Consider the following 21,116-nt stretch of genomic DNA (forward strand, 5'->3'; position numbering starts at 1 on the left):
TAATATTACTGTTGATCAGCTTTATAGCAGTACCTATAAGTATTTAAGTACATATTAAAAAATAAAGTTCTCAAAATAAAATCATCTAAATTTAATTACCCCTGAACTTTCAAAACATTATGGTGTACTACTTAAAGTTATGTGGTATTGCGGAATAATAAGACAAATGTACACAAATAATTGAATTATGGCGTAAACCTTTTTTAGTAAAACCCATGGTGGTCGGCTCATAAATAATTGAAACACCCAATGCCTCAAAGGTTGGCCAATATGGAGAGGAACTTAGAAAATGGGTCCAAAAGGATGTTGATGTTGTCGGACGTTTTTTATATTTTGTCTTATATTTTGCTACGAGCGTCTTAGAAAACTTGAAAAACATAAAAAATATTAAATAGCTCAATGATAAATATCACACTACATACATTCATAGGATTACCATCCTTCTCAATATAACGGGACTGTAACCGTTATGGAGCCCTCTGTCCAGAAAAATCTATAATGTCTCGATTAAAACCTGCACAATGCTCAATGAAACAACTCTGTTTACTTACGAACATTTTCTGCGGCCCGCTGTCGAGTACGGGCGAGTGTGAGGGGAAGGGGTGGAAAAGTTTGGGGGGAGGGATTTTTGTGTACCACCTTCGTCCCGTCCCGACGAGACCCTAGCTACTTATGACAACAATATATTCACTTAGTATTATGTAATTCTATAAACAACAAAATATACCCATACATATAATTAAAACTTTAACACAGAAATAACCTAATAATAATACTTTCTTACGATAAAAGTCTACTTTGTAAGCTTTTCCAAAGTTTCCCATTTTGAATACTGAACTCACATTTCACAACCGTTCTTCACCAACTATTATTAAATCACTCCGCGTTCTTGTAAAACCATTAAATGTTCACTATTTAAGCGTCTCTATAAGAAGTGTTTTTCTAAAATAACAACACCGTTTTCATGTTATAGAAAACAGTTACTTTGATTAGGAACTAAATACAGCGACATTCTACCGCTTACCATTTATTTGAGGAATGTACAAAAATCAACAATATTACCGCAAGCACCTTTGGTGTAGAGTTAAGAAAATATTTCACTATAAGCAGAGTCAGAAAAGCCAAGAACTTTCTACAGTACATCGAACAATTTTCACAAATTTTTGCATAAGGAACAAAGCTTTTGAATATCAATTCGAAAGCTGTAAAAATTTATTCGCCATTGCAAATAATTTTCCATTAACGAGAATGGATTATTTTCCTGCCTGTGCTGCCAACACACTTCGTGTGCGCTAATTCTATAACAACTCAGAAAATTGCCATAAAGTTCCTCAATTGACATCCACTGTTGTGCACTTGCATTGCCGTATTCTCTGTATTCGTTTTATTCTGTACGGAGGAGTCAAAGTTGGACATTCGAGCCGCACACTGATCCAGATGAACTTCTTTGGCTTGCAGAACGTGCATGACTTGAAAGCCGCTCCAGTTTGATCCAAATCATCCCTTTCATCTTCTGGAGCAAGTGGTGGCTTTGTGCGACGCCTGCGGGGGTTTTTCGGGATGTAGAACGAGTTGCATTGTCCGTAACAGAACCTGTTTATGACAGTTCTAGTGATACATTTATCTTCTTTAACTCTCTGTACCAATGGTTCCGTTTTACACCAATCCTTTTTCAGGTATTGCTTTTTGGTTACGATCAAGGCGTTCTTGCTCGACTTGAGTAACTTGTGTCCGGTGTATCCGAGTTCGGCGAGCAGTTCTGGTGATTGGAAAGATGTGTTATACTGTTTCAATAAAACATCGATACCGATTCGGTTACCGCTGTCTCTCGGCTTATGTTTTTCGTAATCATTGTTGTGTTCGGGTGGCTCATAAAGAATGGCTTGTGGGTTGGGTTCTAGAAAATCTTCATCCAAGTCATTCTGAGCGAGGTAGCGCCGTTCTGCGCGGGAATTGTTGAGCTTTCTGGCCGCGAGGAGGCGTTCCACTTCCTGAGTGTTGATGATCTCCAGAATAGAGTCGGATGTAGACGCTCCTCGTCTGTAGGATGCTGCTTCCGTCGATGTCGTCAATAGGAGGAGGCCGGGAACAACAATCCACAACAGAAGCATTTTGCGGCTCGAATTAGACGTTGATGGTTTCACCTGAAAAGAAGAAATAAAATGCATGAGTACATGATATACGCAACTAGCCCTGAATATCTTATGTAAAACCAAGTGTGGTGATAAATTAATTTAGCAGGTGTGTTTACGTTGAACTATACAATACTCCTATACGTGATATGAAGTGAGCCGTTTGCTCGGGACATCATCTAGAAATTGACCCTAGAGCTGGTGGGCGCCGCCCATACTCCGGCGAGAGGCCGGGCGGGGCGGGAGGAGATGTGAAGAGGGGACTGATGATGTCACTCCGGCCGTGGGCTAGCCGGCAGGCTGATACTCAAGTGGATACTTTATGGCCATGGGGGACACCATTGGTAAACGAACTGCATCATTAATTCATGGATTGGAACACCAAATTTACCCACAATGTATAGTGTTTGGTTGGTGAAGTTGACCGTTTTCCGAATCGAAACCTTGCTTTAAAGGTATTTGGCGCTGCTTAATAACTTCATAGGATTTCTTTCTATTCTCCTCATCCTCCTCTTTTCCTTTCACTTACAACATTCCCCGATATTGAGAGTACCACAGTCCCACTTGCTCCAGGAACTTGGGACTTTCATGTGGTCATCGCTTCAACGAATAATGATATGTATATATCTATATCTACATATCGTGGGAGCAAGGCTAAATATATAAGATTAAATGAGTAAGTGGGAAAAACACTCCATCTTTGAGGAAATATATAATACACTCTTCAAACACAATATCGTACGTGATTAATGAGAATGGAATTATGCATGGAATTATGACGAATAATATGGAGTATTTTACGGTACGTATGTATCTACTTATAATGTTTATGCTAACCAAAAAAGGCTGTTTACTTTATACAAAAAGAACGGACAAATAATGATGATTTAATATGATAAAAATAACTCTAAAATCAACCAGGAGCTTTAAAGAAAACTTTTCGGAAATAATAGTTATTTAAATATTATTAGGATTAACTTAGTGAAGTTTAAAATTGATTTTGATAATTAAAAATTGAAAGTAACATTAACAATTTTCGTAAAAGAAAAATAGGAAGGAAATTGATAAGATAAAAATATGGAAAATTGTTTTAATTTGCATTGTTAGTTATTCTTCAAAATTCGAATAACCATTGGAGCGATTTTTGTCATATTTTGCCAATTTTGCAAAAACGTTTTGGGAGATCGCTTGCCATTATGTGTCAAATTCATAAAACCTAAAGATATGGGATAATAGCAAAATCTAGGTGGATTCATTAGTTTTAAACCACAGTAAGTAGTTTCATATGTTTCCATATTAATATTTTGAGGAATGAAATAACACGGTAAATTTATACACGGCACAAATCGCTCGAGTGGAATGAGATTCATTAAAATTAACCGAATTTAATTAGGTACCAATAGCTCAATTAGTCCTCCGTCACGAAACAAGCAACATTTTGAATATCGAAGATCTATTATTATTGTGGAAGTGGTTGTCAAAATGACTAATAAATGTAATAAAAGAGTAACTTTTTGATATAGTGGCATACAGAGGTCCGGGCCAAAAAGGCCCCTTTCTCTTTCATCATGAGTTTAAATTATGGTTGTTGGAAAATATTTGATTAAGTTTTTATGAAAATTTATTTACAATGGTACATGGCTGCAGTTAGGGGGGTACTTCACTTAAGATTTGTTTCGGTTTTTTATATTTAGTTTTGATATTTCAATCGTTTTTGATATTTACGGGCGAGACAATTGATGGACGCGTTTTTATGGGTTGGAATGCCCGAATAAAAAGATTCCGCGAAACTTAAGATGTGGTCATTAAGGAGACGGACTTCAGAGTCCTGGTGGAGCTGGGAAACCTTCATCCACTTGGAAGCTCCCAGGACTATGCGAATGGCTTTATTTAAGAATGTTTGTAATCTTTTTATTTGGGTTTTTGAAGCGTGGGCCCAGATTGGGCTTGGGTAGGTACGTTAATTTTGGTTTTACCGTGGATTTGTATATTAAAAGTGTATAATCAAAGAGTGAAGACTTTTTATCTTTACATGTTCGTTGTGGATCATGTTTTATCGATAATATTTTTGTGATATTAATAGATTGTAAAATGTTATTTTGCATTACTTAAAGGTTTAGTATTTCTGACGCACAGTCAATCCGTATTTGGAATATTTTGGTCGTAGGATTCCTTCATTGACTGCGTCATTTGTATAATACAAATAATAGTCTTCGATTGTGTATTTATATAATATAATATCGCATTTAAGAGTTTTTATTACAAGCTTATACAGTGTTGTAAACATATCACCGGGACGCTAATTGGCAGTAACCTGACGTGAATTACGAATCGACTTTAATGAAATCGGCGCTTGCAGTAACACTGACTCCTACCCGCGGTAATGCACAATGATCCAACTGCAGAAGGTTTCTCGTATTGATCTCTTGTCAGCCTTTATTAACCAAAATCGTAAGCTGGTTATTTATTGGCGCCGATTGGGCCATTTATACAAAACATTTTTTTGCGACGCATAAAATCAGAAATTTACAGAAGGTTCTTAACATGAATGCTTTTGAGACCCATAATATTTAGATGTAAACAAAATTTTGATTTATGAAATTTAAAGGCGTCATTAATTTTAATATTCGTAAAAACGTTATATACAAAATATTGTTGTATTGTTTTGCTTCTTGTCAAATTACATTTCGTAATTTCTGAATACCTACCTATTTGATTTGTCATACAACACCACGACTTCGAACTTTTAACAAAAGGTTAACAAAATGTAACATTTGTAAAACATGAGAATATCTCAGGTGGTTTTTTATTTATTTATTGTAAGAAACAAACAGCAATTTTATACAGGATGAGTTATACAAGAGGTTAAATATGAGGTAAGCCAAAATAGTTTCTTATGCTAATGTTGGTTAATATGATATAATACAAAATTGTAATTGGTTATAACCATTAACTGAAAATGAAATTAACAAAAAAAAATCATATAAATATTTAAGAAGGAAGAAGGAATAGGAAAGGGCAAGAGGCAGAGGAAGATGGGATAGGGACAGGAGATGCTCATGTTGTACCTTTTCTATAACTGTGCATTAATTTAATTAACATTTGTGGTCGTACGCTTGACTTCGTTTCGGTATTTCACAAGAGTATTAGAATATCGATATTGTTAAATTGCGTGTTAAAAAAATGGTTTTGTCTAGTTTACTCGCTGTGTATCTCTCTAAACATTTGATAAGTAATTAATCAGAAATAAATAGGTTAAATTGAGTAAAAATGTCACTACAACTACGGTAAGCACGTTACATGAATCGATTAAAAAATATAATTGCTTTCATTCCGTCTGTCTTTTTACTTACCCAGCGTCTTATAACAAATACAATTCTGAAATATAATTTTACATTTGTGAAAATATATAATTTTATATTGGAAGACCATGCATGAACTAAGACATACTTTAACGTTCAATTTCTTAATAGTTTAAGTAATTAATTAACTAACCATCACGTCGTTACGACGCAGGGGTAGGCAGAGAGGACAAACAACTCGATCTTGGCACACACTCATTTTTTAATTCACTATTCATCCTTCTATTATTCTGACTTTTGACGTGGCCCAAATCAAGTATTTGGTTCATATGATCAAACCATATGTTCCTCCGGCGTTCTCGAGTCATATATTCTTCATACACTCCTTTCTTCGTAATGCATGCTCATTACTATTATATCAGCCTTACTATCTGCACATTTCTCACACGATCATAAGAACATGGTTTTATCACACATACGCCTCAGGGATATCATTTCTATAGCATCTAGTCTACTTTCATCCTTCTCTGCCAGCTCCATGCATCTCTGTCACACATTAGGGTAGGTATCAGCCCTTGTGAACCTACTGCATAAAGTGCCTATATTTCTTAGTGAAAATGCGGAGTTTGATAATGCTTCCATTTGTCCTTCTCCACAAACGTAACATGATAGTGCACACGCCCCTCGGGGACTAGCGGTAATCCGCGTTGGCCCTGTGCAATTAATGAATGCCTTATGGTTCGGTTGGTTGTACTGCAAACTGAAACGTGCAACCCGAATGGATAGGCGCGAAAACCCCACAGTGACAGTGGCGAATATTCTGAGAATTGACATTATATAAATTTCTCGTGTTATAAATGATTTAAGCAATCACAAGGATTTTGAGTTATTCGTTTAATTTTGTGCCTTTTTGTTGCTTTGTGTACCCACTATTTAAAATTGTGTACCTAATTAAATATGCAATATTGAAATAACCATAGATGTGAAACATCGAAATTGATTTTATTAAAGCAAGTGAAAATTAAAGTAGTCTTTTTATTTTTGATAAATATACGTAAAGAAACATATCACAAATAAAATTATCGTTTAAAATAGAACCATTTCCAATTTTAGTGAGAATAGAAGCAAATAAATCGCACAGAGTTTAGGCGACCAGGCGGAAAGTGCCGACGGGTCACGAAGCTGGCCGAATGAAGTTTCTGTGCAAGAATGTGGTCCCATCTTGCTACGCAAGGGTCGGTTTTATCCCCCTAGGCGCGCCAAAAGATGTTTCACATCAAACATTTATCAAAGATAAGCTAGATTAGACTTGCGATCTTGCTCCAGATAATATTTATGTAAGCACTTCCTAACATATCGAGCATAACATTAACTATATAAATAATAAGGATTTTAAAATGTTTGGCTTCCTTTGCAGATCTCTAACTGATTTTAAGTCCTTAGATTGTATGATAACCCTCTATATTTCATTAGTTATAAGTCAAGTGGAATATAATTCACCTATTTGGTCCCCCTTGTATAAAGTTCACTCTAACAATATATAAAGAAATAAAAACAATATTTTTTGTTTAAAACCACGAATTTTTATTAATTTTAAGACCGACCGGTTTCGCTACACTCGAGCATCGTCAGGGTACAAAATTAAACTAATCAATAATACAAAATGTGTAATTATATATACATACAGAGGGAGATAGAACGTAAAACCAAAATGAAAAAACAATATATTAAAAGAAAACAATTAGTGTATATAAATATTATAATAATAGAGAATGGGCATTAATAATTGTAAGGTGATTAAGGGATACTGGGAATTTTACAGTTTACAGGGAATATTCCCAGTATTGGGCTTTTTGACAAATCTAATTGATTATTCAGAATTAAACTTTTGGTTTTAATGGCTTTCTTAATTTCTAGTGCTTCTAGGTTATTCAATTTGTTACTATGGTCTTTTCTATGGAGAATCTTAGCACCGGTGCACCATTTTGTATTATTGATTAGTTTAATTTTGTACCCTGACGATGCTCGAGTGAAGCGAAACCGGTCGGTCTTAAAATTAATAAAAATTCGTGGTTTTAAACAATTTATTTTTATTTTTATTTCATTAAAATGTTAAACCACAAAGTGATTGCTTTCTACGAAAAATAAAAAAAATAATATATAAAGAGTTCAGCACAAATTTCTTAGGTACTACGTAAATTTTAACCTCAAATTTCCAATTGAATACATTTATTTTATCAGTTTGATGAATCAATTGCATCTAATAACGCTGTCTAACTTAGAATTATGTGAGACATGGCTGTGTTACATATAGTCATTAACGACTTAATTGACAGCCCTGCCATCGTTGCTGCTATTTAATTCATTGTTCCTACTAGGAACACATGACATAATTAAACATTCTTCTGCAATACATACACAACCGACTATCAGGCACAATACGATGCATGATCTGGGCAACAAGTTTAGGAGTACTATTGAAATATTTTATAACACCATGAATAATTAAGCGTAATCTATCCATGCTATGGTATAAAATATATTGGAAATCCAAATGGCGAAATTATTACTTTGAAATAGGATTGCTTTCAAAAAGATGATAATTTATTTTGAATGAGGGATAAATGTTGAGTACCTACCTGGCATCATATATGTGTTACACAATCATTTTAATAATCGATATCGTACAGAATGTGAGGTATAGAACGAGGTTAGGAATTTATTTCATTAGAAGTTCTATGGTTCAAATGATCTGCAAGAACAATGGTATGAACAGAGGGTATACATTTTTCGGTTAAAGAGCACGTGGAATTCCTATCGTAAAACAAATTAAGCGTAATTACACGATCCCAAGAAATCCTCCGTAAGTGGCGGGTTAGGACAACCTGTTCTAGTTGAATGGCGGTACGCAGGCGGGTTTGTAAGGGGAAGCGGGGCAGGGGTCCGGTGGACAAGTGATTGGAGGAGAAGGGCTAGCGAGGGGGGGGGGAAGAGGGCATGAATGGTCGGTGGGTGTGAACCCACGTGCCCAAAGTCGCTTGAGCCCACGGCCTGGATGTGCGAACGCGACACTTCACGATGCTAAAGAAAAAGCGTATTAAAAATCATCTTGTATCATCAAAATTACAAATCAAGTGTTAACAAGCTTGAAATGAAATATGTTTTGTAGGTAAGTACTAGTTACAATCCGGTTTCATCCAACCAACGTTCAAATTAAAAATATTATTTCCTAAAAAAATTAATACCACGCAAAACTAAATTAGGTCAAAGATATTCGGAGTATAACATCCCCATGGTCGGCAGTAGGTACTTGGCTCAAAAACGACAGGCGAGTTTTTTTTGTTTTTTGATAGTTAATGTAACAACATTTCATGGCGGAAATTAGTCGCCTTGACATAGTAATTTCAGGCTAATAATTCGTGATTTTTTTCGTGGCACCAGAGCTTACTGTTCACAAGTTTTCAGTGAGACATAAAAACGTAGGTATTAGGCAACTGATTCCCACTTTGCAATAATATTCATAAACAAGCTTTACAATACTCGCATTAATTTTCTCTGTTTGATTGTATAATGAAATAATGCCTAAAAGCGAATACTTCTTAAAATCAGATTTGGATATTTTATTAGGTACTCGAACATTCATGAATTTCAGAACGATGTTGATTTTATGATGAACACATGCTTACGTTTTCAAGGACCAAACAATTATGCTAAATTTCTCAAATAATAATTCATCTCCGATGGCGTTCTAGAGTAGGCGCCATAATGTTGATTTTCCTAAGTGCAATTATTATTATTTCATCTTTGGATGGTTTAATTTTATTTTCCCCGTACTGTACTAAAGTATGACATGTTTAAAACGTGTATTGTTTCTGTACTTTCTTCGTTATTACAAGGAATGCGCCGGCTTTTAGACCGCTAAGAGGATTACATGTGTTTCTGATTACCCCATCGCCCAAGGAGCCACCCCTGCTTTGGGACCTTTCCTGCATGTGCATGGAACATCCTCGAGTCATAAACTGCATATGGCCGCCTTCGGACTTCCAAAGTACTTAGACCTCCTCAATTATAGCGCCTCAAAGTAGAAAAACCTTTCAAACTGTAATTTGTTTAGTGTTTTTGGAACATTTACAGAGTATTTACTATTTGGCAGCCTCCCCATGGTCGACTAGCAAGACGGAGGTTGCGGGTTCAAATCATGAAAGTTAATTTTATTTGATTAATATTTGTTATTTTGCAATTTACACATTTCAAATAATATGCAATATATTTGCGGCACGTTCCAGAGTGGGAGATATTCTTAAGTATCGCTCTGGTATAAGAACACCATTCAGAATTGATGTTGCTTAAAATGGTTTGGCCGTGATTAGTGATCAGATCTGAATAGCCAAGTACTTCCCATCCTTCCTCATACGCATCTCCTTCCCCTACCTACTACCTTAAGCCTCACAACATATACTAATTGGGGTTGCCATAGTCTCGCTGGCTCCAGACGTTTGGAAGCAGTTGGGACTCTTTTGCGTTTTTACAAAAAAAAACATGATAAAGTTTTATAAAAAAACTTTGGGAAGAGCATAAATGTTACTAATTCCCTTAAATATGTTAACAGAATGCGGAGTTTACGATTTGTTTTTCACTGCGTTAAGATGCTTATATACAAATTGTATAAAAATCCAGTAGACAATGCTTCAAGTTCCCCTATCTATTGAATATGGTATGATGTACAAGGTTGAGTTCATGTAAAAATATGCACGTGCTGCATCGGAATTCGTGTAATGTTGATACGAAAATAAAGGCTTCTAGAGTATTATTTATTGCGTATTAATTTTAACAATCATTGAAAATCTTTTTACAACTTTTTCATTGAAAATAACAAGTAGTTTGACGGTAGGTAAGACGTATCTACAAACGAAAAAATATGCACGTGCTGCATTCGAGTGTAATATTGCGTATAAATTTTAACAATATCATTGAAAATTACCTTTTACAGAAAGCAATAATTCACATTTATCGATAGTAAGATGTACAACGTCGACATTTCATATAAAAAATATCCTTGTTCATCTAGGTCCACGTCAAGTCTATGTAAACTTTTCAAAACGTGCACATTTATGACTAGGTCCATAGACATATGAATTATGTCTGTGACTAGGTCAAAAGTTATGACAGCTGTAAAAGAGATTGTTTTTACAACCTGCCTTTATTTTATAAATAATTTATCAAGCATTTAGGCATTTGTTTTGTATGGTCCATGACCACCTACGCTCACACGGCGCTAAGATGGGCGTCTGACAGCCGCGTTGATTTTTTCAACATTCTCATTTTTGGCGGGCGTTGAGATCCATAAACTTGTTATTGGTGCGCTCGAGTAAGTAAGTACGTACATTTTGTACCTCCTTTTTGCTTTTTCAATTTCCTGAATGTTCAAGTTGTTGTGGGTTCAAAGCGGCACGAGGCAAAAGTTTATCGGATAAAGTTCAGATAAGAGAATGCTAACGAAAAGCAGACACTGGAAATGAATGCAAAGTAATTTGAATGTCGTTTCGATTATTATGTCAATTAGTTTAATAATTTGACCGGGATTTCGTGACAGTTGCGTGACACGAATTTAATTCATGCGTAAGTTGTTTTATCTGTCGATTGTCTTTTTCGCTGAATTATTGGGAAGTGTAAATCGTAAATCAAGTTTATTGTTTAATATTAGTTTCGGTAGTCTGTTCTATTAATTTAACAATGTTTCTAACACCAGCTGCAAATCCAGTTACTGTAGGTATCGACAACCCAACCTGATCAAAATATAATTTAGCAAGGCATATAACTGGCAGAGAAAGGACAAATTAGACTGAATGCACTGGATTAAGATCCCTGAGGCGTTTGAAGTTATACCGAAAATAATGCATGACCGATCTAAGAGTAATTCAGAGTAATCAAGATAAAATTCATTCCTGACAAAGAAATTCGGATAAGGACAATATTATGACGCGGAAGTATGTAGGTGAAAGTAGAAGAAGCGAACGCGCTAGGAACCGTGAAGATTCGTAAAAACGGAAGAGTGTGTATGAGCGATGGTTGAATGTAAATGAAGCGATGGTTATAGTGATTAATTTTGGGGTATTATGCCATGTTGCGCTACCTCATTCTCTAGCCAACGTTTCGGACAGCTTTACAGTGTCATGCAGTCCGAAACGCTGGCTAAAGAAGGAGATAGCGCAACAACATAATGCCCGAGAATAAAACACAAATCAAAATCTCAAATCATATTGAAGTGAAGGTTGTTCAGCAAGGCAGAGTTTTGCTGCATTTAAGTCACTCTGCCTACTCTTGCAGATATTGGTGTGATGTTTTTATGTAAAATGGTGGATACATATTTGCTTAACCATTCCGCAATGACTTTATTGTGATGGGATTTTAATCACAAAAATTGCTATGATATTAAAAGTTACTAAAAATCCTGACAGCTGTATTGCACGCTTAGGTTTAAGATTGTTTTTCTTAAAATATTTCTCACGTCAATTTTTAATGTTGTTGAGTGTCCGTAAAACGTTTGGCATATTTTCAGATCAGGAATTGGCACAGGCTGATACTTCAAGTGGTTCCCCATCATCCGGGCGTGTTCCAAGTATTACTTCACGGGCAGAGCCGGACAAAGGTAAAGGGCAGTTGAACAGTATACATCAACATTATACTCGTCGGTTGTACACGGAGAAAATGAGTATGGGTGAAATATTAAAAAAATGTTAAAAACGTGATGCTATCCATTTCCTAGTAAACTTTTAATCCATTCATAATATATCGGAACATGTGTTCGTGGAGCTGTGATTTTCCTGATAAATGCATTGACGAAATGCAACAATATTAGAATTTTTATGAACACGTGTTCCGACAACCTAATAAAATTCGTGTTTTACCGACAGTTGGTTAGGTAACCTGTCAATTCATTCGTTAAATGCCTGCAGTCTTTTTTAACAGGAATATGAATAATTTGATCACATTCTTAATACATTTGCAATATTTTTTATCAGTAAGTTTTCTCCGTATAGATAGATAGGTACAGTATAATTCTTACTATTAAAACCTTAATTTAGATCTTCCTTACATATATTATCGGACTACACAATATTCGCCTCTCAGTTCTTCTGGGGCACCTACGTTAAAATATTTGTTCAACCGTTAACCGTAAACCGATATCCTGTGTCTAGTCAGTGTTTTAATTTTGCTTGAAAAGTGTTGAATTCGAATAACTTACTAATAAACATTCGAGTGAATAAAATTCTCAAGTCGAGTCGGGTTACGCCAAGAGTTAGATTGATAGTATAAAGGTCACAATGATCATCACGATGATAATATAATCGCAGTTTATTAAAGTCAATCAGGAAAAACGTTAATGTATTCGTTAAAGTCCTGCAATCCCGTTTTTAACTGAATTAGGAAAAATTTAAAGAGATTCTTAGTAAATTTGCCATTCTCAATGTACCAAGACAGATTTATGTGGCGGTCTTTTCTCCCTGTCTACCCCCTGGTAGTTAGATACCAGTTAACAGTACTTACCTCGCTCAATAGTTTGTGCTAATGATACTCAGTTCCACATTTAATAGTTGAGTTCGTCTTCGTGTATCATATAATTACTTCCATTGATGGTTATTGCAGTGTCTATAATTCACGTTTTACGGTAGTTAATTACAATTCATGCATGCCCCTTTGATGACGTAGTAAGTTGGATGCAGACATTGAAATTAAAGTTATGTTACTATTTAATTAGGTAAGATGAAGGAAAGATGTTGCAAAGAGTAAGTACCGAGAAACCACAAGCACGACTTCACGACCGTACACAGTAAATTAATCACTTATGATTGAATGATAAAACATTTTAATTATCCCTTATTCTGTTGACAATGATGAATGACTGCATCATGCCATGATCTGTCACGTCTATAGGTATGGTAACAACTTTACTGTTGTACGACACGAAGGGACAGTTAGATGTAGTGCGATGATTTTACTAAACAATTATTATTCATGTACTTAATAACCATTCGCCTAAGGCGTTTGTAGGGGAATCCCCAGATCCATCTCTGGTACAAGTGTTGATGCTGTGATATGCTAATCGTATGGTGCTATTCAAGCGCTGCCTTCAGGGCCGCACTAGCAACATGTTCGTCTACAGCGAAAATTATGTATAAATGGCGCATACCCTTCATAAGACGGTAATAATGCTTGCTTATAATATGACAGAAAATAAAATAACCCTGCATATAAAAAAAAAACATTATTTTATGAATAGATTGAGACTAGATGTTGTATCAAATATTTCCCAGTTTAACTGATCTACAAATATAGAGATTATGGTCAAATACTCAAATATTTCAGTTTCATTGCAATAATCATTTTTTTCTGCTCTTTTCAAAATGGTTAAAAAAATAATAATATTTATTCCTCACCATAAAGAGACAAGGCTCTTGTGTGTGGTGAGGGAATTTATAGGAGTTTTTTTTCGTTACGTTTTTTTAAATTTATATATTTATTTTAAAGGCTTTTACATAAATGTGATACATGATGCAGTATATATAAATTAGAACATCTGAATGAAATAATAACAGTATATATATACATACTGTTATTATATATAATCCATTATAAAGTAGGTACAAAATAGATCTTTGAATACACAAATGTAAAACTGTGTGATTACAAGTATAATGGGATTATATTGAAAAATAATTAAAAAATAAATAAATACTAAAAGTTTGTAGTAAAACGGAAGAGTAACATAAAATACAGTAGAAACTAGAACAATACAAAACATAAGACAAATAACAAAAACTACATTAGTAACGCTATTATAATTTGTAGGATTCAACAAGGTGCTGGAATAGATTACGCTTATTACTATAAATGGTGTCATTAAATATATCAATAGTACCCCCAAATTGGTTGCCTTGATCGTGCATCCTATTGGTTAGTGAGTGTGTCTGATAGTTCGTTGTGTATGTATTACAAAAGAATGTTGCATTTAGTCTTGTGTTCCTAGTCGGTACATAGAATTTCATAGAGGCGACGATGGCAGGGCTTTTAATTAAGTTATTAATGACTCTGGGTAATACAACCACGTCTGACATAATTCTAAGGCAGCATTTTTAGGTTGTAATTGATTCATCGAAATATTATTGTAAATAAAGGTAGATGGTATTAATGAGGTCCTGCAATATATTCAAATGTTGATAAATGCCAGTAATTAACACGAAAAAAACTGATTTTAAAGAATTCCGCTCTAATATTGAAAAAATAATATGCGATTCTTAGCGTCCTTCACGACTTTCCGCCCCGATTAAACGCTCCAATTGCACCTGCGCTAGATCCGCCACTGGCAATTCTGCGCTATTGGGTACTGTGTACTAGTACAAGTGGCGTGCATTGCTCTTTGACTAAATGTATATATAATTCCCTAATTACACTAGAGATATATTCGAATCAGAAATTTGCCGTATTCTCTCATGGACTGCACGCCACTGGCCACAAGTTTTTTTTAAAAGGCAAGATCTATTATTACTGCTATAGTTCATAAATAATACTGTTTATATTAATCTAATAATTCTTATTACCAAAATTATTTTGAAAACGTATTACAAATAACAATTTTGTAATGTTTTTAAATAAATAAAGTGAATTAAATTGAAATACAGTACTAATTACTGTTATTTGTATCCTGATGAATGAACCATTGTTTCTGAAACATTTTTAAAAATGGTTCTAAAACAAAACGAAAAATTGAAATAATAATTATCAAAATAGTTTCTTAACCCTTTATAGGACAACTTTTTTTAACGATACGCCCTTAGTTGTTTTATTTATGTATTCTATATTAATTCCAGATTTTGCACATCAGTCCCAGTACTAAGGCAATAGTACTGTGCCGAGCTACAGGATGCGTAGGAAACAAATCGTCACTTAAAAGCTTGTACTTTATTATGAGATATTGACTGCGCCTTCGTCACGAACTGCGCGGAGACACATTATCAATGAAACACGTTTTGAATTTGTTTGTAATGGCCATTACACGCGAATTAATTTATCGGTATCCGTCTAGATTTGCTGTGTTAACGATTGGAGTCGTACAATAGAAAGAACACGATATTATATTAAGACTAATACCAATATTTATTTTAAATAAAATAAACCACAATTTTTAAAAAATGATCGAGACGTTTTAAAACCAATGTTTTTTTCTAAGGATAAACGTGTAATTAAAATTAAAAAAATAAGAATACACAAATAAGTACCTACAGAAAAAAATATTACGATGAGAGGTGAATAATTACTTATTTTTATTAAAAAAACAATTAGACAAATTAGTTTCAATTGTCATAAAATAGATAATTATTGCATTTATGTATACATATATATCAATAACTTTTATAAACTTTCACATTTATGTATACATATATCCAAAACTTTTATAATCTAACACATTTATGTTTACAAATATTTCAAAAACTTTTTATTAATTAATACATTTATGTTTGCATATATTGCATTTATATCGAAAAACTTTTATAAAATAACACATTTATGCAAACAGATACATAAAAAAAAAAAATTAAGACATTTATGTATACATGTATCAAAAACTTTTATAAATTAACACAACAGAATCAAGGAGTAACTAAGATGTTTAAATAAAAAAAGATCAATATGAAAACAAATTTTTTGAGAAGAAAAAAAAAATTATTGACTATAAACACGTTTTCTAGTTAACTATTCAAATTCTGAAGTTATCTAATTGTAAGCCCGTTGTATTTGTATGTAAATTTTTTAACCCTTAATTGATGTGTTTCCTCTAGGCTACGATTAAATTTACAGTAAAATTAAAAATGTTTATTCAACTTTCTGCCATACGAAACAGATTAAACCCACCGAAATTATTTTTTTCGAAATAAAACTGCTTTAGACGAACGTGAAATTAAAAAAAAAAAACTAATTTGCAATCCAAAAACTAAGGCGTGATAGTTACTAGGAATATTAGATACATTATGTAAAACTGGATGATTTATTCTACTTATTAGGAGAACGCTTGCATTAACGCTATGAAATAAATTTTAATTTATTGTTGTACATACTTTATATCTAAGTGGCGACGATTTGTAAAAAATATTTATTTTCTCGGCGGTCGGAACTTTAGTCGGCCAAGCTTGAAACTTTTACAAATTGTTTTGATCATTAGTGAATATTGTTTAGTAAAATATCGTTTTGGAGCCATTCAGCTTTTACTTACAAAGGGGAAGTTCAAGACGTCATGTGGCGCAGGAATTTGTGGCGCCGTCAGTTGCGCCAGTCTGCTCTTTACTACGCTATTCCCATACAAGTACTTGGACAATGTATCTACAGGGGTAAACGGCTCGGTTTAACAGTGCCATTGTCCAAACGTAGACACTGTTTAGTGTCATTGTGTGTGCACATCCTAGAAGGCTTTCAAAAATGCACCGGAAGCATGCGTGCATGGGAATAATGAGTCGGCCTTTTCAAAAAAAGAGGATCAAATTAGAAATAACTATTGTCCTTGACACTTTGAGCTGTTTGAAAACGGAACAAACAAGCCACACAGGAATTTTAATCTTTATTTTCACGCTTTCGTACGCACAAAAGAGATAGTGTGAAATATATATTGAGGTGTGAGGACGTTTCAATATGGTCACGCACCTTATCTCCTTTGGATGATGCTTTTCACAGGTAGCTACCGGCTTTTTATCTGCACGTTGGAAGTGCAGTTCGTTTAAAAATTATGAATTATTACACCTCCCATTCATTTACTCAAACTTCTGAGAAGCGGTCGCAATGAAGGTGAGAGAAGTTTGTAATTTTTTCACTATTTTTACACCTATTGAAACAATCTTTAAAATATGAGATTTATAAGGCCAATAAGGAATGCAATTTTTCATAATTTTAGAGGCTACTTAGGAATGTTTTTTTTAGTTAATAGCAATTATTACTAATGAGAAAAAACATAGTAAAGAAGCGTTTTCTGGGGAAAATATTAATTTATATCTATTTGAAACCTCATAAGAGCACCCCTGTACACTGTACAGTGTTAAGGCAGGGGTGCTATGGCGCCACCCGGTTGGGCAGAGTTGTGAGGCTGGTTAAGGTAGGTTTGTAAGAAGGGCTTTATTAATGCGGGTTATATGAAGGAGGAAAAATAGATACCGGTAGCTCGTTCCACATACGAGCAGTTTTACTCAAAAAAGAGTCAAAGAAAGGGCCCGTTCTCATGAAGTCAACATCAACTGTGAACGGGTGTTCGAGTTTGTGAGTCTCCCAGTTCTACTGGTGCACCAGTAGAACTGGGAGCAATGCTGCTAGCTCCTGAGAGCAGAAAATACAAAAATATCTGTAATAATAAAATACATGTAGAACAGACTCAGAATTCCCACATTGCTTCTGTGCATTATATGTGGCAATCGGTCTGTTAACAATGGATTGTCAATTAAACGGACAATTGATAAATGTCAATTGATCCTTTGCACAGAATCAAGTAGGTTAAATTTTTATTCCAACGTAAATCAGTCGTAGTAATTTAAATTTAAGCTCATCAAATTTCGTTTAATATGATGAAATAATAATTGCTTTACTATTTCATCATATTAAAGACTCGCAAAATAATTTCCGAACTTGTACCTAATTTTAATGGCATGTATTTTAAAATCTAAAAAATAAATAAATAAACTAGCTTCAATCCGTAAAAGATATTTGTCATAAGTTATTACTAAAAAATATTCAGTTTGTTGTCAGTAATCTGGCCTCAAAAACAAAATGAAGTTTAGTACGAAAAGGGCCGCGCAGCCGTTCGTCTTAAGTACCCGAAAGAGAACAGCATGTTTTAATAATATTATTTGTCTCCGCCTAAGAACAATGTGAGAAGTGCGTGATTGGAGATATATTAATATAATAACAGGCGCAGTGTGACACAAAGTACCGAGAGAGTAATAAAATAGCCGTTCCTCGTGTCCACGTAGGAGTCACAGTCACCCATCGCAGTCGACCCAGCTCGAGTCTCGAGTTTTGCCGCGGTGAGCCCGCGGACCGGACCGTGCTTCGTGTTTATCGTTTCTGTGCCAGGAACGAGGACCGAGAGACTGGGAGTATAGGATTAATCTTCAGTCTATTATGAATATCACGCATGCGTTGGTCGGAATTTACGACGGCGCTTAAAATTACACACATACCTCTAGGGTCCCCCATTCATACATTTTATTGTGCGCTTTTTTGTCACATCGGAGATTTACATTCCATTCTTTTGATATGGCAAGGCGGAGAATTCGAATGGACCCGAGATGCTCGAAGCCCGTAGCCTCCCGATGCCACCTTTATAGAAAAAGGATCTCAGATTACCATCGCTCTATAGCGATTCGAGGAATATGGACTGACTAACGTACATTGTAAGATCCAGTCTAAGAACGCGGCACAATAGTTCGTTTGGAAGCGTTTACATGAAAAAACCTTTTCGAAGGATATGCTTTTTATAATGAAGCCGACTTTGTGAGGTGTTGAACAAAATAAATAAGGAGAACCGAGGTTACTAATGGACCATTATACGCCAGCATATTTGTAATATTAATTCCTTTAAATACGACCAATAAAAAGAACCTTATTTTCAAAGGATTCTTTTTTATGTCTAAAGATTTTATCTTCAGGATTTGATACGGAGAGGCGCTTAGCGATTCTGAAAGCGCTGTATTTATACATCTGTAGTAATAACTTCAATCGGCTTGCAAGGATTCTAAAAAGCCTTAAGGTTATAACTTCTTGTCCTGGCTAAAATTTTTCAATTAAAATATTTGCATAAATTATGAATTCAGTTTTGTTTAGACTTGTCTACCGTTTCATACCTACACGGGTCTTTCCTTGAATCTATACAATTCCAACAATCTTATTAAGCAATTATGCAATTCTCATCTGTGGGCAGAAGGATAAAAAACTGTTTAATCGAAATTAAAATGTTAATTTGTCGGATCGCTTTTGAAAATGGGTAGTTGGCGCTATGCATTCGAGTGTTTCGCCTTCAGCCGATGCATTCGAGTACCCCAGTGGCGTGCGAATAGATTTATAAATTTTTCAAAAATAAAAAAAATAAAAAAACTTAAATAACCCGTCTTAGAACAGACATCATCTAGTGAGGCGGGTAACGTACATGTAAATTTATCATAATATGTTTTTTTAGAGCAATGCTTGCGGATGCAAGTTATAATTATTTATGATTAATAAAAAACGTACTTCACAATTAAATTTTTTTATGTTAAGGTTTGAAAAGTTTACAAAACTTTTTTCATTTATAAAATTAGCGGTAAGCACCAGATTTTTATTTTTCTTGACGATGAGTTAGTATCTTTCCTAGGTATCCCTCTAGAAACATGTGATTTTAGTAATACGTTCATCAGAAATAATTAAAATAAACACAGAAACTCATTCATACAGTAAAATAATTAATGACATAAGAAAGAACATTTTTTATTATGAATTTATACAAAGAAGAATGTTTGCTGAATGAATAGTAATTTGAATTTTAAATTATTTAATTCTCTTTGTTTGATTGTAAAGTTTTATTTTTTGTTTTGAGACATTATTGAGAACAATTAGAGGAAGTTCGTACATTAAATCACATATCAAGTCAAAAGCTATACGTAAATATTAAGTGGAGAATTTTCTTGCAAGAGCCAATAAGAAATTTGCCTTATTTACTTGTAAGTTCCTAGATTCCTACTTAAAATGAAATCAACAGCTATTTTTGTCATTTTTGTTGATTTGTTTTGGGATTTTATTATTTAGCCACCTTACATTAACAAACAGATTGCAATTTTAAATTAGGCGTCAACTGAAAATGACATACTTTTTCTACCGGAATTTTAATGGAAGATGCTTCGAAGAACTAGCGTCATTGATCCCTTCAGCACTGGTGCATAGTCGGGAAACACGTTTCCCTCTTACAACATGTCTAGATTTATTCAAGGCCCATTTTCAATCCTTCCTCTCCTCAAAAAGATTCTCCACACAGCATCCCCAAAGCCCCGAGGGAAAGTATATTCCTCGGGGACTCTTTTTTTTTAGTGTTGTGCTCGCAAGAATTGGTACTTCACTGAGAGTACCCATACATTACATTAGGATTAGGCAATATACGTAGATTGGTTCCGATAGCCCGCATTGTACTTAGCCGAGAAGAAAGATGCGTCTGGGCGCCCACATGCGATACTCCTATTCTCCTATAAATAGACATCCTCCCACTATAGTTAGTTCTAGTAGTGTAAATCCGATGCCAGTTGGTGAGATCCATAGAGAAGTCTTGCTATCTGATTGTCAGACAGGGACCATTACTAAACTTCTAACGAAAAACCACCCACAGAGGGGGATCAAGGCGATTTGTGCCTTCAAGTTTTTACTGAGATCCCAAACGATATGGTTAAGGCTCCGTAGTAAGCGATGAAAAAGAAGAAGAAGATTGTTTGAAAGGGACGTATGTAAAAACTAATAGTAGAGGGAGCGCTCAAATATTAAACAAATACTATATTTAATATGTGTAAGCGAAAACATTTAATAAAGCGTGACTTATATAAAATAGAGCAATAATCTGTCGACAAAGGCCCCCCCACCCCAACCATAACATTAAAGAAAGTTTGACAGTTTATATGGAAAATGC

At 34.5% G+C, this 21,116-nt stretch overlaps 1 protein-coding gene across 1 annotated transcript in view; it reads right to left on the reverse strand.

Annotated features, from left to right (window-relative positions):
* Positions 1 to 593: 593 nt before the first annotated feature.
* The window catches only part of LOC149420934 (uncharacterized), a 71,298-nt gene continuing 50,775 nt past the window's right edge, over positions 594 to 21,116 (reverse strand). The window contains exon 2 of the mRNA XM_089635302.1: positions 594 to 2,144. Coding sequence (XP_089491428.1) covers positions 1,332 to 2,111 — 780 coding nt within the window. The 5' untranslated portion in view covers positions 2,112 to 2,144 and the 3' untranslated portion in view covers positions 594 to 1,331. The remainder of the gene's footprint in view (positions 2,145 to 21,116) is intronic.

Source organism: Hesperophylax consimilis, chromosome 9 (genome assembly GCF_061612785.1).
Source record: "Hesperophylax consimilis isolate HC1 chromosome 9, BYU_Hcon_1.0, whole genome shotgun sequence".
Lineage (NCBI taxonomy): Eukaryota > Metazoa > Arthropoda > Insecta > Trichoptera > Limnephilidae > Hesperophylax > Hesperophylax consimilis.